The sequence below is a fragment of the Pollachius pollachius genome (assembly GCF_949987615.1).
Source record: "Pollachius pollachius genome assembly, chromosome: 14".
Classification (NCBI taxonomy): Eukaryota; Metazoa; Chordata; class Actinopteri; order Gadiformes; family Gadidae; genus Pollachius; species Pollachius pollachius.
The window spans coordinates 17,620,056-17,640,418 of NC_136947.1; the positions used below are offsets into that span (position 1 = coordinate 17,620,056).

Consider the following 20,363-nt stretch of genomic DNA (forward strand, 5'->3'; position numbering starts at 1 on the left):
ATAAAGAAAAATATGAATTACATGCTGTTTTAACTCAATCTACCTTTAATAAACCAATTGCCTTCTAACGACATTCTCATGAAAATAAAACATTTTTCCCATGCAGTAGCAAAGGGTCCTATATACGCGACGGAGAACAAGCGGGCCCAATAATAAGAACTCTAAATTCGCCATGGAGTCGAAAAGAAGACGTCGGTCTCGGTCCAGATCTCGAAGTTGGAACCGAGAATCCAAGAACCGAACCAGACAGAGCAGATCACGATCTGCCGAGAGAAGCGAGGTACGCAATCGCTCTGTGGATCGGAAGCGATCTGTCCGTCGGAGCGGACGCTCCGGGAGTCGAGGTTCCACCAGCTACCGCGGATCACCGCCGCGTCGTCAGTGGCCTAAAAACAGAGGCCGTTCTGGATCCAGGAGCGATTCAGAAAGCGATAAACAAGGCAAGAGACGTTTTAAAAGCAGATCAAGGGATCGATCCGGGTAAATATGCTTTGCAATACATGTATTTATAAAAAAAAACTTTCCAGAAACCTACTTTTGTCTACAGGGAAAGCTCAATCACTTGTATGCAATTAACGTCAAATTTGGTTTGTGTTCCAGTTCTGATTCGGATGAGCAAACGTCACGAAGACCAAAGGATAAAGGGGTCCGACGAGAAGCAAAAAGAGAAATAAGGAGAGAGAGGTCTAAATCTTGTTCGGATTCAAGCGTGGAGAACAGGGAACTGAGAAAACGGAGGAGTCCTAGTAAAGGCAGCCCCGCCAGAGACAGACGCAAGAGAGAGGTGGAGAAGGAAAGGCTGAGGAGCAGCAGTAGAGATCTTGATATTAGACGAGACAGAGATAGAATCCCAGAGGTAAAACAACGCAGTGTTGACCGGGAGCATGGCGGCAGGGAGAGAAGCAGAGGGAAGGGTGAAGAAGACCGGCGGAGGCAGCGGTCTGCGTCAGCCGAGTCCTCAGACAGCTCCGGGTCAGATCGCAAGGGCCGCAAACGTTCCCCAGAACCTAAGCATGAAGACAAGGAGGAAACAAAGAAACAGAAAGACATGCTGAAAGCCCTGGAGACGCCGGAGGAGAAGAGGGCCAGGAGACTGGCTAAGAAGGAGGCAAAGGAAAGGAAAAAGAGAGAGAAGATGGGCTGGAGCGAGGAGTATATGGGATACACCAATGCAGACAATCCCTTTGGGGACAACAACTTGCTCGGTACATTCAAATGGCAAAAGGTGAGCACAAGAACAGAGACATTTTGGGGTTTGTAAAATACATGTCGGATGATGCGAAGTGTCATTTTATTTGGTGTTGAGCATTACTGTCTTACACATTTTCAGGCATTGGAAATGAAAGGCATTGGTCACCTTGGAGAGAAGCAGCTAAAGGACAGAAACAAACAGATCCAAGAAGATAACCGCAGAGAGCTTCAAAAGGTATGGTTGGCTTGGAGTTCCTACGTCAATATACACACGGCGCTGATTGTCCTCAAAATTGATGTGTCTTGTTCAAAATGTTATTTAACCGCAGAGCTCAATGCTTCTCAAAGTAATATGTTTATTTCAAGTGTGTGTGTGTGTGTGTGTGTGTGTGTGTGTGTGTGCGCGCGCAATAGCAGAGTAAGGGGAGTCCTTTTGAAAATATACTCATTGTTTATGTAATTATTATTTACCCTGACACTGTGTTGTAGACTACCTCAAATGTGTATTGTATGCATTGAGAAACCAAAATAACCCCTGGAAATCCCTTTTTGTGTTCATATAGGTAAAACAGCTGCGCTTGGAGAGGGAGAGGGAGAAGGCCATGAGGGAGACGGAGCTTGAGGTTCTGCAGAGGGAGAAGGAGGCAGAGCACTTCAAGACCTGGGCCGAACAGGAAGACAACTTCCACCTGCATCAGGCCAAGCTACGGTCAGTCGCCACCGGCGTCACTCGTCCCATCTCTACCTCTGGGCTTTCGACGTGACAGGTCACAACGTGCTGTGATGGATACAAATACGATGCAATAACAATAAACCATTGTGTTATTACTAACTGTCAACATATTACTAACTTGAGATATATTGCATTTCCGTACTTATCCTAATATTATTTAGCTAAATCTTTTCTTAAATCTTGGTCGACCAATCAATTGGTCGATAGGGAAGAAATTATAAAATAATCTTGATTAATTGGATGGGCCACAGTGCATTTTACTCTATCTGCTAGACTAAATATCACGTTAGTGCTGCTGGAGAATGTCACTTTCAGAACCATTCTTGGTCCGAGTCCAACTCTGTTTCATTATAATAACGAGTGTCGCGTCGTAGTATATAGAAGACTAACCGTTGGAAGTTTCAAATTTAGGTTGTGTTTTAATAAAATGGGTCGCAATGGATGGTGCTTCATTCATGCTAAGAGGCCAATTTGGATATGTTCACACTTAAAGCTATCGACTAAACACACTTAACTCCCGCCGTTGTCCGACAAATGAGAATTTGGTTGGACAAGTGCATATAGACCAACCGTCCAGAACTTGATAGCCCTCTGCTTTTCTTTCCAGATCTAAGATCCGTATCCGCGACGGGCGTGCCAAGCCCATCGACCTGCTGGCCAAGTACATCAGCGCCGAGGACGACGACCTGGCGGTGGAGATGCACGAACCGTACACCTTCCTCAACGGGCTCACTGTCACTGACATGGACGACCTGCTGGAGGACATCAAGGTGCAGTGTGTTTGTGTGTGTGTGTACTGCTGTGTGCGTTACTGTCGTGTGTGGGTCATTTCTTTCATTGGGGGTGATGCGTTATACTTGTTTCTGAAACAGCCTTTTGACCTTCTAGGTTTACATGGAGCTGGAGCAGGGAAAGAACGTGGACTTCTGGAGAGACATGACCATTATCACTGAAGACGAGATCATCAAACTGAGGAAGCTGGAGGCTTCTGGAAAAGGACCAGGTACAGAATATCAGACAAAATGCATGTCAAGTTAAATATGTTATAATTATAAATGTATTATTTTTATAATTTCTGAATGCTTCCTTGCTTTACTATTGTGAGATGTATACAAACTGGTTATCCTCTTGAATGTTTCTTTGAGTAATTTTGATCAAGTCTGCCTCTTGCAGTGAGGGTCCTTAAGTACACTGTCACAATGCTGTGCACGGCTGTACTTTCTCCCAAATCACCCCCCCCCATTCGCTGCTCTCTGGTTTCCAGTGGACCGCCGCGACGGCATCAACACCTCGGTGACCATCGACGTGCAGATGGTGTTCAAGGGCAAGACGTACAGCCAGCTGCAGGCCATGAACATGAACATCGACTCCAAGATCCGACAGGGGGGCTCCAACCTGGACATCGGCTACTGGGAGAGCCTGCTGCAGCAGGTCCGGGTGTTCATGGCGAGGGCCAGGTACGTGTTTGATATCCCACAATGTGGCCGTGTAGTTACCCCAATGGCCCATGTGGAGATGAATGAAAAGTGTATTATTTAAATTGCTGAAGATAATAATGATATTTTTTAATGATTTTTGGTTATGTTTTAGATTGAGGGAGAGGCACCAGGACGTCCTGCGCCAAAAGCTCTTCAAACTGAAACAGGAACAAGGAGTGGAAAGTGAGCCGCTGTTCCCCATCATCAAGGAGGAGCCGGAGCTGGAAGAGGAGGCGGCTGCGTATGTCACACACATGCAAACACACAATTCCCATGTACAAACTCAAATGTTAGGTGTTAAGATAGTACATCACCAAATGTGTTTATTAGTGCTGTCAAGAGATTAAAATATCTAATCGCATTAATGTCATAGTTAACTTGCGATTAATCACACATTTTCTTCTATTCTAAATATCCCTTGATTTCGTGCTGCTAGCCTTTTAGTGAGATCAGAGTGTTGAGAAGGACAGTAATGAAATATATTTGGTAAGATAATTTTGGATATAAGAAGGGACCCGCCGTGAATTCAACCCGGTCCACTTGACATCGGGTAGGTGCATGACAGCGGTAGGCCTACCGTAAAACTTCAATAGCCCAGGCTTTTATTTGTTTCAATCACTGAACTTTCGAACAAAACTCTTGCTCAGCAAAGATGGGAAATACTATAACATTTATTATTTAAACCAGTATGAATATTCCTACCGTACGTAGGCCTATAACCATTTCCAGGCTATCGAATAACACACACACACACACACACACACACACACACACACACACACACACACACACACACACACACACACGGTGGCGGAGTGGTAATCAGGAGAATTCCCGGTGGGCTGATTACTGCGGGATAACAATATTGCGTTTATAAAAGTTCCTTGCAGCGCCGTCCGGCAGCCTGAGCTGTGCCCCCGCAACCTCTCATTGTTGCGTCTGTTGACAAACTGTCAACGTCGCAACCAAGTCGATTTTGTCTAGAGGGGAGTAACTGAGCGGCACCTCCCGAAGTGGTACAGCCCAGGTGGGCCTTGAACTGCGATTGGTCAGAAGGACGTAACAGCTCATGACAACATTGAACCCTCGTGCAGGCTCGAACAGAATGACACACAAACACACAAGCTTTTAAGGAGTTTTTCACCCGTTCCGTATCCTTGCTTGCCCGAACAAGTTTGTGCGGCATGCTTGTTGTTTTGTTTCCGGTGTAGCTAGATCCAGTATGGTGTTGTAGTTTTTCTAACGTGACTAGTTGTTGCTAGACAGCAGGTGAAAAAGCTAAAACGTTTGGCCAAGCCAAGAGCGTTAATCGCGCGATAAAAAAGTTAACAGTTAAAATTGGTTTGCGTTAACGCCGTTAATAACGCGTTAAACTGACAGAACTAGTGTTTATGCACAATCCTCACTATACTGCAGCTATTTACTCCGTAAATAATATCCAAACTGGAAAGTTTATCTTGAATAAAGCACATCAATCCATACAGGCAATGTTTCTCTATAAATGGTTCTACACAGCTATAACTGTAGCTACTATTTGGGCCACTAGAGGCTCCTAATGGGTAAGGACAACTGACGAAGGTTTAAACTGGTGAAGGTTTAAATGATGTGATGGCAATACAGTAAATAACAATCCAAAAGCCTTTTCTGACCGTTTCCCTATGTTTTGTGTGTCGCCCATGTATCTCATGGAGCAGCAGTGGGAGGAGAGGCGTAGAGGCCGGGCCCTCATCCCCCTCCTCGCCCTCCGCCGGGCCCAGCGGGGAAGCTGCCGCAGGGGAGCCCGACGGCGAGGAGGCCGGCACCTCCGGGGAGGGCCAGAAGAAGGACGGGGACGAGAAGGAGGGCGAGGGGGAGAAGGAGGGCGAGGAGAAGGAGGAGGCGGTGCTGACGGAGGAGGACCTGATCCAGCAGAGCCAGGCGGAATACGACTCGGGCCGCTACAGCCCCACGCTGCTCACCGCCTCCGAGCTGCCGCTGGACGCCCACACCATCACGGCCGACGAGAACCAGCAGAGGCTGCGCCTGGCCCGCACGCGGCTGCAGGTCACCGGTAAGACGAGACGAGCATGTACAACCATCGCATACTTCTACTTACACTTCTATCCACAACTTAAAGTAGTTAGATGCGTGTGTCTTTAAAGGAGCAGGCAGGGGTCCGGCACCTCACTGGACGACCTCCTGCCCCCAAACCAGGCCTTCCATTATTAATGAATCCGCTCTCATTAATATTCTAAGTGATTCTACCTTGTCCTAGCACAAACCAAGAAGCTAAAATACATTTTATTGTATAACTTTTACTAGTTACTTATCCTAAGAGTTGAACTTTTTCTTACAGTATATCCTACGATATTGTAGTAGGATATATTGTACAGTTCATGTTCTTCCATTCCAGTATATATGTGCCTGTCCTGTCCTCACCCCTAGCCTGTTTCTGGTTTTCAGGGGACGTGGGTGAAAGCGCAGAGGACGCGTTTGTCCGCCGCGCCAAGCAGGGCATGGGCAACGACGAGGCCCAGTTCAGCGTGGAGCTGCCCCTCACGGGCAAGATGTACCTGTGGGCGGACAAGTACCGTCCCCGCAAGCCCCGCTTCTTCAACAGGGTGCACACCGGCTTCGAGTGGAACAAGTACAATCAGACCCATTATGACTTCGACAACCCGCCGCCCAAGATCGTCCAGGGCTACAAGTTCAACATCTTCTACCCCGACCTGATCAACAAGCGCTCCACGCCGCAGTACTTCCTGGAGCCCAGTCCCGACAACAAGGACTTTGGGATCCTGCGGTTCCACGCGGGCCCTCCCTACGAGGATATAGCGTTCAAGATCGTCAACAGGGAGTGGGAGTACTCCCATCGTCACGGCTTCCGCTGTCAGTTTGCCAATGGGATCTTCCAGCTGTGGTTCCACTTTAAGAGATACCGCTACAGGAGATAAGCTGGACCTCGCTGTTTACACCAGCCGACGTCTCCTCAGTGTTTATCGTTTCACTTTTATTCCTTAGCAGCTGGTTGCTTTTTATAAACTCCCATAATGTCTAACTGTTTTGAAATTACTGTTTTGAAAAGTTAATTTTATTGTATCCCTCCAATGATTGATTAAAAGATGGTTCTTTTGCAACAGTTCTTTTCTTTTTATTTCGTAGTCTGTCACTGGATGGAACGGAAGAGATTAATTTTGCTACAGCAAAAACCACAGACTGATTGTGTCTGCGTCTATGGTGGTAGACCATCTGTCTCATTGCAGACAGCCTCTGCAATGTGAGCCTGTTGCAATTGAAATTGCAGCAGCACTGAATTCTTTGCAAGCTGGATCTTGTTTCGCACCAGGAGGATGAAGTATTTTCTATTCAGCAAAGGAAATGCTCCTATATTCTACAAAATACTCACAGTATAAAACTAGCCACATATTTAAATGCCAAACGATAGCTGTAGGCCTGGACAATTCATTAAATTTACAAGTGTAGTGATGGGCAATTTTCAAAAGCAAAGTGTAAAAGAAGGAATTGGCAGTTATATAAAGCACTTATATACAATCAATTACAGTCCTAAAATAAATCTTTTCATATCCTACAACATGAGTTAATAAAAATAAACATTCGAGGAGTAAAAGAAGAAAGGTCTCCTTGCATAATAAAAAAACAAAACCAATGTCGTTGCTCACGCAAGTGGGATTCAGACATTCATATTTCAGACTCATCGCCTATGAACTGCTTGGGTTCGTCCGTTTGGAGGACCACATTTTCCCTATTCCTAGCGCCACTCCCCCGGCCCAAGTGTTTTTTTCCAGCCTCCAGCCCGGCATGCTGGGCTGAGCCGTATCCGGACTCTTCTCCGCCCCCGTCGTCTTTGCGCTTACAAGGAAGAGGCAGGTGGCCCTTGAGGAGGTTCCAGATAAGGAGCCCGGCGAGGAGCACCACCAGTATCCCCACCGTCACCTGCAGCCCGACCACGGAGGGACCGTCCTGCCGGGCTTCGGGACTCAGTGGCCACTCCCCAGCGACGAGTCCGACCCGGTAGTCGGCCACCACGCTGGTGTATTCCCCAGCGGTTGACCGTTCCACAGACAAGCAGCGGTAGTGGCCGGCATGGAGGGCCGAGGCGTTGGAGATGAGCAGGCCGTCCGGCAGGACCTGATAGTGGTCCGACGGAGCTAGGGGGAGGGTGTCCCGCTGCCAGCTGACCACCGCCAGGTTGGACGGGGGCGGGCACGGCAGTCTGAGGTTGCTCCTCAGCCAGATGGACTCATTGACGGGCGTCACAGTGCCTGATGGGAGACCACAGTCGTAGTCGCGTTAATAACTGCAGGGGTTCCTTTTGTCACCCGTGACCGACTGAGGACTCATGGTTCACTCACCGGCGGCTGGACAGAGAGACGCATCTCCGTTTTTCACACTCTGGATCAGTCCACTGAGGAATGCAGTTAATTCAAGGGTTATGAATAACACAAGCAGGCTTGGAACAATCGAGGACTGGTTCGTCGCTGCGTGCACCACTGTGAGTGAGTGTCGTGTCTTACCTTTGCCCATGGAGATGAGCGATACATTTAGATGTGGTTTTGTCCCAGCCACAGTAGGGGTCTCTGGCTAGGACACAGTCCATGCAGGACAGAGACCTCCCACAGGTGGCTAGTGGGATCTGCACTGCTCCAGACACAGAGCCTGCATACAGATAGCCCTGCACACACAGAAGTGTACCACACAGACACAATAAAATATTGATAAAAGTACAAGAGCAGCCGATCATTTTAACAATTTGAGTATTTAGGGAACATGTGCTTTACCTTGGCCTCAGATAATTTGAGCACTTTTATTGGCTCTCGAGAGGGGAATAGCTGCACCTCCTCTATGATAAACATCTTTCCATCATAGTTCACAGCCTTCACCAGAGTGCCACTCTCTACACAACAGACAAACGTAGATTGGCATCGTTACTCCTTCCACAGTATCTAAAGCTTGTTGTTGCCATCACATCAACTGACTTTATTTCCCACCTGTGCCAATGAACGCCACGTGGTACTTCTGGTCATCAAAGGCCTTCACACGGGTCACCACGATCCGCGAGAACGCAGCTCCTCTCTGTACCAGCAGGGGTCCCTCTCCGAATGGCGGGACGGCCTGGTCCATGAGCGGCCTGTCTTTGACGAACTGAAGGGTCCGGTCTGGGAGGTCCAGTGTCTGAGTAATGCCCTGTTTACGAGCCTCATTGTCTATACACTGGGGGAGAGGGGGAAGAAGGCCAGTCAGGACCCTGCCGTACTACTTGTGAAAAAGCACACGTTTCAACGGCCAACAAAGACAGACACACACACACACACACACACACACACACACACACACACACACACACACACACACACACACACACACACACACACACACACACACACGGCAAACTTACAGCCCCGGGCCGGGGAGAGGGGACGTCTCCGCTGTACATGACCCACTTCACGTAGGACGTTTCTACGGGTAACGGGTTCTTGTACTTCCCTTTGGAGAACACAGCGCTGATGTCGGCCACGCGGTACGAACACACCGCCGTCAGCGCAGGGGAGTGCCTGCAACCCAAGGGACATTTGACAGGGATTGAGGGATTACCTATGCCTTCCCCCGGTCCACCCACACGTCCCTCCCATCCAACTCACGGCTGCTGGGTGAAGACGGCGTAGAACAGGCACTCCTTCCAGGACTCCTGCGGGTCGCATAAGAGGAACGAGTCCTGGATGATGAAGGGCAGCTTGGACTCCGGCACGGGGCAGTCCAACATGGCCTTCAGGAAAGACGTCCACTTCTTCTGGAGCGTCCTCTGGCCCCCGAGGTCCCCCTGGCAGAGACCACCTCAATGTAACTCTACCACAAAGGGAAGTGCTGACAACATGGTTCTGAGGAAGTGGTAATAACCGACAGGGGGTATTGATAAGGAACTAGCACACCACAAGGGGAAGGAGAGCATAAGTGGTTTCGTCTACACTTTTCCGCTATGGAATTATATTTAGAAAACCATATGTGCAAATGCGTTGTGGCTGAACTTCGTATTCGTCCGAAATAAACATTCCCCAAAAGTGACAATGAACAAGCGAGAGCCGTCGCCCGTTTACTTGGTTCCGATTGGTTGGCTTAGCTCTAGGCTTTCTTATTCCTTTCTCTGAGCATATAAGTTTCAAAGCATCAATATTTTTAACATATTATATTTAAATATTTTGCACTTGAACTGACTCCCAAAAACTAGGTAAAAAGTTAGCTGGGTAAAAAAAAATATTTTCACTGGAGGATTGGATTAAACCTAGCCTGGCTAACGCCAGAAAATGAATGCGTGGTTCCGAGACCTCATCTCAATCTACATTGAAATGAGGTCTCGGAACCACACATTCATTTTCTCGTATTTGAGGCGTGGTTTACGATTGCCAGGAGCCGTTTATTGGGCGCTACGAATGTCTATCATATGAGTCTGTACGTAACTCATAGCCAATCAAAGCCTGTTGATAGCAGGGCAAAGACATCCTACTTGGTAATGAAAGAGTTTAACGCCGAAAGTTGCTATTTTTTCAAAATAAACTTGCGTTCTAAACTACTTAGAACACTATCTAAGGCTGCATTGAAAGGTAACGCGTCTGCTGCCATTTTGGATCCGTAAACTACAAGCTTCGGTGTGTCGCATAGACGTCATCATCGTCTTGCCGTCTCTCCCCGTTCTGTGATTGGTTCCCTATCGCAGACGAAAATCAGATCCATGGAATCCAGGCTGCTTAGCAGCGCGAAATGAAGTCACACCTAAGGCAGCATGGGTATTCCCAGGCTAGATTAAACCCTGCTCAGGAAAAGCAAATGTGACGGTGCATGTTACTACATTCACAGAGGTTTCTAAGAAAAGCAGTAGTAGACATCGTGCAGCTGTGGAACAGGAAACAAGATGAATGCAAGAGAATCCAAATCGAGGAAGTCTGTCTGGCGAACATACCTTACAAACTCGTGCCACGCGGGAAACCACCAGTTTGCTGTACGAGTCGTACTCCAGCGCGGCCTCGTTGAAGAAGAGGTACACCTTATCGTCGTCTCCCTCGCTGCTGTCCTTGCTCTCTGGCATCTGGGCCATGGAGACGAAGTTGGGCTCTGTGGGGGAAGACCAGAGGAAAAACCCCAAATGGGATGAAACCCAGAGTCAGTCCAAACACACTCATAGAAAATCAGACACCAAACAGGACTTCAGGTCGTGTGCGTGGGTCTACCGTTTAACCAGTAGCTCTTGAACTCGGTGCGTATGGAGACAGAGGAACTACGCATGACCACAGGCTCAGAGCCCAGGAAGTTCATGGAGGTGGCCGAATACAGGTCATCGTCTGGCAGGTTGGGGAACAAAGAGAAGAAACAAAAAAGCACAACAATTACAATAATAACTTGGCGCCAGTGAATGGGTCCTTCTTGAGGCATTGTTCTTTGTGGGTGTTTTGGCATCATTAGGTTCAGGTTGTTGCACTTACCAACCATGATGGAGGCATAGGTCTGGAACGGGTCGAAGGGACACTTTCCTTTCCCATCCTCTATGGAAACCTCCTTCTCAAGAATGAGGTTTCCATCTTTGTAGGACTTCACAGAGGCAAGCAGCTCATGTTAGATTTTTTTTTTTGTTTGTTCATATGATGACTTAATGACTATGATGAATGCATATTGGGACAAAAACATTGCATTAATGACAATAATTTAGTTTACCATTAAGTCACACTCTGGGTCAAAGGCATTGGTCCCACAAACATACATCCGTTTATCACTCATGGTGTGCAGGACCCGAATATAGTTCTTGCAGTGTATCTGTAAAACGTTGCATGTTAAATGTTTGATTTAAAAAATAATTCAGAAAAAAAATGCAATCATTAAAATGAAGTACTTTCCAGATTTGAAAACACAGATGTGGTTAGGATTCAGTGCAACTGTTCAGCTCGACACAACTCAACCGTGCAAACACTTTATTTTATTTTTTTAGACATGCAATTATATGTCTCCATCATATCATTCACTGGGTCATAACGTTTCTCATTGTCATGGCATTGACAGATTTCATATATCAAATTCTAACCTGGGGTGCATGTTCTTCATACACTATCATTCTTCTTTAATCACAATCCAGTACAGCGCTTCAAGACATAATATGTTGGGTGACATGATTTATTGCTGATAACAATACAGTAACAAAACAGTAACATGACATCCACTGTTTTGCACCTCCTCCCTGCACTGCTTAAGTCGTCCTGATCCTGCAGAGTCCAACTTCAATATCCCACATGCACCACTCACCTCTGCATCTTTCCCTTTCTTTATACATTCAGTTTGTTTTGCCTCAGGAACTTCCCATTTGACCTGAAACGGAAACATTATTTTTGCATATCAAATAAGGCCACACAATATTGCCAAAATGTCCTTCTGCTTTGTTTGTTTGTTGTTACTTAGCCAATGCCAAAGTAGATATTTACTCTGGATTGAAACACTAAAGTCAACAGGCAGAGTGAGCCCAGGAGCTGACTCTTGGTGGCTAACCTTTGAGTTACACCTTTTTCAAGATATATATAGTAAACTCATTCTCGCCATTGGCTGAAGCTTTCAGAAGGAGCTTTTGATTAATGTATATCTAGAGTGGCCAATGAACACAGTTTTGATTTGAAACCTTTACAGACACTTTATTACACTGTTACCTCTGCAATCACACACTTACAGTTCCCCGCCTCCAGTAAAATGATTGGTAAAAACTAATTTGACGCAAAAGGAAATGAAACTGTTCACCACAACTTGGCCCCAGACTTTTGATGAGTGTACAGTCTAATTAGGGAGAAAACTGTATGTCAAACAGATGGTGATGAAATCATGATTGGAAATAGAAGTATTATCTAACACAGCAACTGAATTATGTGCCATCTTTCTTACATTTACCAAGAGATTCAGAAGTGAAACAAACCACCCCTCGTTATATATAAACTTTCATTGCTTTAAGTCAAGAAAACATTCACACTGGTAAGTTTGAAAAGTGGTTTATCCCCCACCAATTAGATGAGCTAGCTATCTGGCTGGGTATTCTGACGCAGGGCGGTTGGGCCGCTACCATTATGTAGTCTACACGGGGGGGTTCTTACTGAAGCCTTCTTGTCTGAGATCTTGTCCAGGTCCAGGGCGTAGATGGCGTCGCAGGCCCCCAGCAGCAGCAGGCCCAGGTCCTCTCTCAGCAGCATGGTGGAGTAGTTCCACACCCCCGCCTCATGGAACAGCTGACCGTGGTCTTCTAAAGAGACGTCCACCAGTTAGAACCAGCTAGGGATGTGCTAGGCAAACTTGTTCGACATAGAAGCCACTCTTTATAATACGATATAATAAGAGATTAAAATATTAAAACTCAGATGGGAATTTACTGGAAAGGATAGGACGCTAAGAAGGACACTTTGCTATTCCAACATTAATAATTGTAATTGATTGCATTTATGTAGCACTTTTCAAGGCACTTAAACATACATTATAGAATAGCACGGTTCATCCACTTCCGATTAATAATCGGATAAAGGATTTAAAGGAATGTAAACATTTGAATGACAACACTCACTGTGGTAGGGTATAGTTTTGCGTGACATGCCCTCCATTGACGGGGAGCACCCCCCAAGCGTCCAGGCCAGAGGCATGAGCCATAAAAGCCTCAGGGAAAGAAGAAGATCCATCACAGCTCCGCTAGTTTCTTTTACTGCTATTGAAATAAAATGTCACTTTCCCCCCCCCCCTTTCTTTGAGTGTTAGGACTCTGTCATGACATGGTTAAGACGGCACCAACTGGGCAGAACAAGTCAGTGATGGCTGCAGGGTACTGGCCCCTTCAGCGGCCTCTTCCAGGAGGCTGCCCATGGCAAGACGAATGGCTCAGACCTATGGAACAAAGACAGAAAGATGACCGAGATCGGACAAGGACCTACACACAACATGACACTGGAGGTCATTTTTCGATAGCAAAAAAAGTCTTGAAGAGATTTATAATATGTGATACCAGTAAGGGTCGATTGAGAGATGGCGCACAGATGGTGAATGAGGAAAATAGCAGTTGGAGGGGACAAGCCAGGCAGTGCAGTGAGCTGAAGTCAGTGCTGCACTAAGTCTGTCAGGGCCATAGTGATGGTAATGCCGGGTCATGAAAAGCATTCAGCGGGGCGCAGGGATGTCAACTTCAGTGCTCCTGCGGCCCCAAAAACAAGCGCACAATAAAGACATTCACATAGAAAGGCCGGCGCCTGGAGAAGCAGAGCAGATTGCAATAGCAGCTGCTGTCCTCTGAGGGGGGACACATTTACTCAGACAAATGGTTTAACGTGCATAACGAATGCACTACCATTATCATAAAACTAAAAAAAAACAACTGAATATAGCACAAATTCAAATAATTGTGTCCTTGAACCACAATACATTTGCCTGCAATACAATAAACACATACAAACGGTGATGAGGGGTTTAGTCGGTTAAAGTATTTCCTAAGTGACCCGTTTGTCTGTTTGCAGATGAGCTGCAACATGTCAAAGAATGCAGATGTTTCTAATTTTTTTCCCCCCGGTGCCGCAGATCACTCAGCGCCAATCCCGCCGTCTCTATTCCCTTCTACAAACACAGAAACATGCTTTCTTTAACAACAATTACCCGGCGGACTAAGGGTCAGGTAGTAACCTCAGATACGCCTCTTGATCCAATGTGTTGAGTGCATGGTGCACTAAATGATCAACAGGAATGTAACTCGACGAGTCAAGTAGTAACTTCACTCGTTCACGATGCAATTTGAAATAAAGATATTGCATGAAGTTGCATAGTTATATTTTGATATTCCTGATAGCCGTTTGTTGAATGACTCACCTGTCGACACTCCCAGTGTCGAACAGTGGTATATTTTTGAAATACATCCCGACCCCTGCTAACCGTCAATATTTAAATATTTAAACTTACAAACTGTAAAACCGGGAAGATTATCCACAAATGTATCGCCCCTGAATAAAGACCGAGGAAAACATAATAGAAAGAAGGTTAATAAGCTACAACGCCTACCTTGGACGTTGAAATATCCACCTTGCACAACTTCCTTAAGGAGAAGCAACGCGACCCGCGTGCTCGAGGTATGGGCGCGCGCGCGTTCACAACAACTTTAACACTCGGACCATAGATAGTATATAAAAGACAAGGAAGCGGAGTAGACGATGTCGGTGTAGAATTAGAGCGGTCCGGAGGATAACATGGATCTCTAGGTTTTATATAACTTTACACATAGCTATATTAATATATATTTAAATATATATAGCTCTAAAGAAAAGCGTCAATCAATTTAACTACACACAGTGATTAACTGCCCACCACATCGCACATGCAACACAACTGACGTCTCCTACGTGATTTCGGCTATGTCTAGTAAGGGGGGATGGTTCGAGTTTGACTAAACGAATACAATTCCCATTGGTGATAATTGTATCTGAAAAAGTTTGATTGAGTGGAAAAACTACTGAAATTATTAAGATTATTAACTTATTAGTCAAACGACTTTTTAAGATTGATTTAAACGTATACTGTTTGAAGAGGTTATTGAGGTTGAATAATAAGATGAGGAAAAAATCTGTCCTCTATTCTGAGCTTTTATCCCAATTGAAAATCAACATCTTAACTACATGCAAAAAGGAATTTAATACCGATATCTAGCAATTAACTTTGCTCTGATAATTGCGAACACATTTGACACAAGACATTCAATACATGTAGGCTACATATTTCACAAGAATCTGGCCAGAGAGGGAATTTACAACATCGATCTCTAACGACCTCTAGTGGTACAAAAATCCTGGCCCGTGTTAAATATTTTAGTTACTCATTAAATTGCTGATTAATCTGCAATAGGAGATAAGGAGGTAGAATGTAAAACACAACTTAACGTTGGTGTCAAAGCCAAAATAGTTTTCAGTGGTCACATTTGAACATTCTCTCCACACATTGGCCATTGCATGTACATACAGCACATTCACAAAAAGGGTTTCCTTCTATAATTACACTTGTAAACATTTTCAATTGTGTAAGAGTGGTACTCAAAACCTCATACATATGTTAGTGTTTTGTTTAAGCACCATACAACAGCACACACAAGACCATAGCAATAAGGAATCACTTGGAAACCAGCACCCACTAAAACAGTACATTATTTCAGAGTCACCACCATGATTCAAGAGCACCATTGAATCAACAATACAGTAAGGGAAGCAACATTTTGGCAAGAGGGAACCAGGTCAAGTCAATGTGGTCATAATGCAGACAGACACATGTTTGTTTAGAACTCAACAAGCCAAATGAAATGCGTCTTTATCAGGCTCACTGTCGGCAGGGCCCTGAGCTCAGTCTCAGGTAGAAGACTGAAGTTCTGATTGGTTGATCTTTCCTGCATCCCGTTTGACTCTTCTGTGTCATTATTGCAGAAGCAGGGTTAATGAGCAGTTGGCCAACAGGTGTGTGGTTCAATAGACACAATGGACAGGCTCAGTTAAGCGAATCTATGTATTTGTATACATTTCTTTCAGCAGAAAGTCATCTAGGTTCCTTTAATGTCAATGAGTGTAAAGAAAACTGCATACAAAAAAAGTGAGGTTTGTTTTCACAGAATAAACTGAATTATGGGTCTTTAATCCATAATAATGGGCAGCACGTTGCAAGGTGTAAACCGGCGTCCTATTGAGATTGCAGTATCTCTGCCTTGTTCTTTGAACAAAAAAAAAACACATCCTGTGCAAAGTCATTCCAATCCATCTCTGACCCAGCTATGGACCTTCTCAGAAATGTTCTAAGATGCAGCATATGTGGTGATAAGGAGTCACTTGTTTCGTTTTTTCCACCTCAGAAGGCACAAGATGGAGTCACACTGTACAGCTGTGGATATAGGGTCCCGTGATAGATTCAGGTTAGTTTGGCAGCGAAGAGTGTTAGATCAGGACATGGCTCTTCATGGTGCATGCTGGTGGAACAGGATCACTCCTGGCTGGCTCGTCTCTTCTCAAGCTTCAGCTTGAGTTCCTCGTTCAGAGCTGGTGGAGGAACCGAAAATACTGTGTAAAACAAAACCGCCCACCACCAGATATGGTTCATATGTGATGTGTATGAAGGACATTGTCCAGGCGAGGGAAACACCTACTTTGTGCAAGAGGCGATGGGGACAGGATGAGTCTCCTCATGGGGTTGGTGGGGGAGGACGGCACCGCCGCCGTCAGGATGCGGCGGTCAGGGGCAGGGGAGCGGGGCAGAGGCTTACTGGACAACCGATCTGGAGCCAGGGAGGGGAAGACAAAAAGTTGTAGCTGGTCAGTGGCGTGTCCAGACTCCTTTTGTAGGGGTGGCCCGGAGTGGCAAACAATGACACAGGGGGGTAGCTAGGGGATACCTTGTTTAGGGGGGAGGGCCGGGGCCCTGGGCAGGGGGCTGGACGGGGCGGTGTGGAGCATCCTCTCTCCATTCTCGTCATTGGAGGAAACATACGCTGATGACGACGACAGAAGGAAAGAAACAGCCCCCTCATTAGTCTTGTTATTATAAATGATGAGCACCACAACAATGTTATACTATTGTAAAGGGCACCAAAGTTGACTCAAAAGCAAACCATTGTATTTCTTCTGGCTTCATTAAACCCTTGTCTCTTTGTACAAGTCTGCCAAAGAGCATTTAGCGTGAGCCCAACCTCGCCACAAAGGTAAACAAACTCTTCAATCTTTTGGAACCGATGCCAAAAGTGCCACAGCGGGTGTTGACGTTGGCATCCACACCGCTATTGTCCTTTAAGGAGTAAAGTAGCGTGAGCTCACTGATGTTCTCCTCGTAGGGCTCCTCCAGGAGGAAAGGCTGTAGCGTCCCGGCCGTCTTCTCTACCAGGGCATCGATGACCTCGTGGAGCGAGGAGCAGGGAATCTACGTACAAGAAGAAGTCATACACGTCAGCATGTGGGGGGGTTGGTCCTCTTCTTACATATTGGCTGAGTCAGACTCAGACATATTTTCATTGCTGTGACTAAATATGTTATATATGTATATAGTACAGCATGTGCATGGTATATAGTTGAAAGAGATTTGGATTGCAAAGCCGCAACCATCAAGCTCATAGTTATGAAAGCCAAATCAAGCCCTGTGGGGAGAATGTGGGTCACAGGGGCGGCAGCTAAGATTGACAGATTCCTAAATGGTGATCTGATGCACTCACTGGATTCTCTACATCTATGATATAGCCTCCCTGCTCCCTCTGGGTCACTCGGTAATGTCGAAAAACCGACCTGTGTGGAGAACACAGAGAAAGAACCAATCAACCACAAAGGAATACATCATGTGTGATGGTGTCATGCGTCTGGGGTTTCCCCCCCCGGCGGTACCCGTTGAGGTCCTGCCGTGTGGTGACAGCCAGGGAGCAGCCGTCTCTCCCTGGACGCAGCAGCATGTTGCCACAGTCTGGGTGGCGCTCCAGAAGGACCTCCGCCTCCGTACGAGACACGGGGCGGAAGCACCTGCACACACACACACACACACACACACACACACACACTATTACCAAAAACATGTGCTGTGCAACCTAGCTTGCCCATAATCATTAGAAAGACGAGGTAAGCATACTTTATTTGCATACTAGTTATATTTGAGAATACAAATTGAGGTCCACATCCAAGATACATAGTGCAGATTAACCATAAACATGTGAGCTTGAAGAAACAGACAAGCATCCAAAATCAGCGCTAGCTAAATGGTCACTCACGCCGGGATCTCCCCCACTAAGGGGACAGAGAGCGGCGAGGGAGGGGCGCGCGTGGGCGTGCGTGCTCTGCGTCGCGACCGTTCCTTGTCAACCACCTCCTTCAGCATCTGCAGCTGGCCAGGCAGCAGAGTGAGGCATGCTGGGACATTGAGCTGCAGTCAGGAGGCATAGAGGGTGGAGGATGTATGATTAATTACGATACATCACTTTCGGTTATTGTCGTCTGTGAGAATGAAAGTCAGAATCTTGAGGTTCCGGTAGATTTAGGGCATGGACATCCATCACTGCTCTTTGTGTGTTTCCTGTTAGCTTCATTCAACGGCCCCCTAAGGTCCTATGGGTAGCCCTTAAGGAAACAACAACCTACATTTAAAACCCAATTATTTTATGCATCCATGTCTACACCACCAAGTATGCAGATCTATGTGAGCCTGAGGTAGACAAGAGGGTTTAGTGAACAGACATAGATGAGAGTGTATGTGTGTGACTGAGTGAAGACAATCCAGGCCTAGGGGTGTGTGTGTGTGTGTGTGTGTGTGTGTGTGTGTGTGTGTGTGTGTGTGTGTGATTTACTTACATCTACTACTGAGTACAGGAACCCTTTCCAAAGCTCTCTTGACTCCAAGTTGGGTGCCTGCAAAAAATGTACACAGAAGCTAAGACCAGGGAGACACTAACTACAACTATTTAAGGTCAGGTTAGATGTAAGTTTGTTTGTTTGACAGCCCACATTACCGTAATTTTGGTTTCGCCATCCTTCATGCGCAGAATGAGTCGGGCTGCCTCCAGGTTCCTGTCTCGGCTACAGTCGTCCCTCAAAGACACAAAACCACCGAGGTCCAACCGCTCTACGTACTGAAAGACACCAATAAAGACACATTATTGGATTACTTATCTCAACCACAGTGAGGGTAATTATGTAACTTTAACGAGCCAAACTCACGTGAGTGTCTTTGGCATTGTTGAAGAAAAACATGGCGTTCCCGCATAGACTGCTCCAGAGTCGCCTGGATGCCTAATAATGAGAATATAACATAAGGCACCATTTCTTTCCAAATCTGACATCAATAGGGCTGGTCTCATTGTCTTTGTCTCCTGCCCATCTACTGTCCCAGGAGAGAGATAGTAACTGAGCCTCAGCTGTGTTCAATCTGTGGCCAGGGATCACTACCCCAACCTGCACCTGAGCCAGGCTCCATTAGCTGCTGTGTTCATATGGCATGTGGCTCCCCCACCCCTTTAAAAGCACAGTCGCTTCCCCTTGCATATTTTCGATGCCATTGTTAATACTGCTATTAGTTTATTCACAATTCCATTCAAATCCTTGATTTAGCTGCAGCCAGTTAGTTAAGTTGTGCAAGCGTTTATTTGTTACATTTTAATCGGTAATAAACACCCTGCCAACAGTATTAATATAATATCGTGTATGCAGGTTATTTCTTTTATACAAAATACATTTGAAGGCAGTCCTGTGTCTGACCCCCAGATAGGTTTAGCTAGGATTGAATGAGATGCGACGTGCAGTGCTATTCTGTCAACACACTGCAAATGCCAATGACTCATTCATTCATACGCAGCACGAAGCGAAATTAATGAAGTTGATAAACGAACTATTATGCAATGTATAAAACGTCCACCGTGACACATTTATTTGTATCGCCTGCCCTAACCCATTGGAGCACAATAAGGAAGTTGACAGCTCCTTATAGAATAGGGAGGGATTAGCCGGGTCGCGTTTCAGCGTCTAGACGCTGACTGACCACCCGACCACAATCTGACACTTTACCTGTAAATGTCATGCCTACCTTTTCCTTGGGTCCTCGTTTCTCCAAATATCCTTCATAGTAGCAGGGCGGTAGCTGCGCCCGGGTGCCTCCCGTAACCGAGCGCTGCTTGACGGGTGCAACCGCCATGAGTGTCTCTGGCTGGGCACCGACCGAGGACAAAGGGGCGCTAAGTAATTCTGTGAGTGACACGCCTTCCCCCGATGAGATATTGCCATGGAAATACCCCTCAGCTCAGCTGTCTGATGTACCTCCCTACCCTGTCATGAAGTAGTACCATGGAAAGGGGAAATATTGGGGAGGGAAGTCTTGTATGTTTAGGGAACTATGCATGCTAATGAGAGAAATTAGGAAATAGGATTTTAAATGAATTTAGGTATGAGGTATTAGTGAATAATATATGTAATAGGCTGATA

The 20,363-nt window shown here is 46.1% G+C and overlaps 3 protein-coding genes across 6 annotated transcripts; 1 reads left to right on the top strand and 2 right to left on the bottom strand.

Moving 5' to 3' along the window:
• Positions 1–167: 167 nt before the first annotated feature.
• cactin lies at positions 168–6,518 on the top strand. The gene is made up of 10 exons (XM_079750824.1): positions 168–480; positions 601–1,225; positions 1,331–1,426; positions 1,755–1,900; positions 2,532–2,694; positions 2,813–2,927; positions 3,189–3,381; positions 3,515–3,643; positions 5,097–5,452; positions 5,845–6,518. Exons 1-10 carry the CDS (start codon positions 173–175, stop codon positions 6,333–6,335), a joined length of 2,622 nt encoding a protein of 873 aa, XP_079606950.1. The 5' UTR covers positions 168–172; the 3' UTR covers positions 6,336–6,518.
• Positions 6,508–14,701, bottom strand: sema4e (semaphorin 4e). Of its 4 annotated transcripts, none has more exons than XM_079750828.1 (15): positions 14,449–14,701; positions 12,977–13,290; positions 12,516–12,658; positions 11,686–11,748; positions 11,104–11,202; positions 10,875–10,980; positions 10,623–10,733; positions 10,355–10,506; positions 9,042–9,220; positions 8,798–8,954; positions 8,391–8,613; positions 8,181–8,296; positions 7,917–8,074; positions 7,755–7,807; positions 6,508–7,664 (listed from the first exon to the last, which is right to left on the bottom strand). In XM_079750828.1, the coding sequence occupies exons 2-15, from the start codon at positions 13,086–13,088 to the stop codon at positions 7,081–7,083; spliced, it is 2,256 nt and encodes a 751-aa protein (XP_079606954.1). In that variant the 5' UTR covers positions 13,089–13,290; positions 14,449–14,701; the 3' UTR covers positions 6,508–7,080. The 4 variants fall into 4 exon arrangements, with proteins under 4 accessions (XP_079606954.1, XP_079606951.1, XP_079606952.1 ...); XM_079750825.1 differs by having other exon boundaries at positions 12,516–12,661; positions 14,449–14,700; XM_079750826.1 differs by lacking the exon at positions 14,449–14,701 and adding an exon at positions 14,350–14,370 and having other exon boundaries at positions 12,516–12,661.
• A 487-nt stretch (positions 14,702–15,188) lies between these two features.
• Positions 15,189–20,083, bottom strand: stap2a (signal transducing adaptor family member 2a). The gene is made up of 11 exons (XM_079750508.1): positions 19,969–20,083; positions 19,107–19,178; positions 18,899–19,018; positions 18,741–18,797; positions 18,164–18,315; positions 17,787–17,918; positions 17,621–17,690; positions 17,229–17,331; positions 16,811–16,906; positions 16,565–16,693; positions 15,189–16,457 (listed from the first exon to the last, which is right to left on the bottom strand). Exons 1-11 carry the CDS (start codon positions 20,074–20,076, stop codon positions 16,402–16,404), a joined length of 1,095 nt encoding a protein of 364 aa, XP_079606634.1. The 5' UTR covers positions 20,077–20,083; the 3' UTR covers positions 15,189–16,401.
• Between the last annotated feature and the right edge of the window lie 280 nt (positions 20,084–20,363).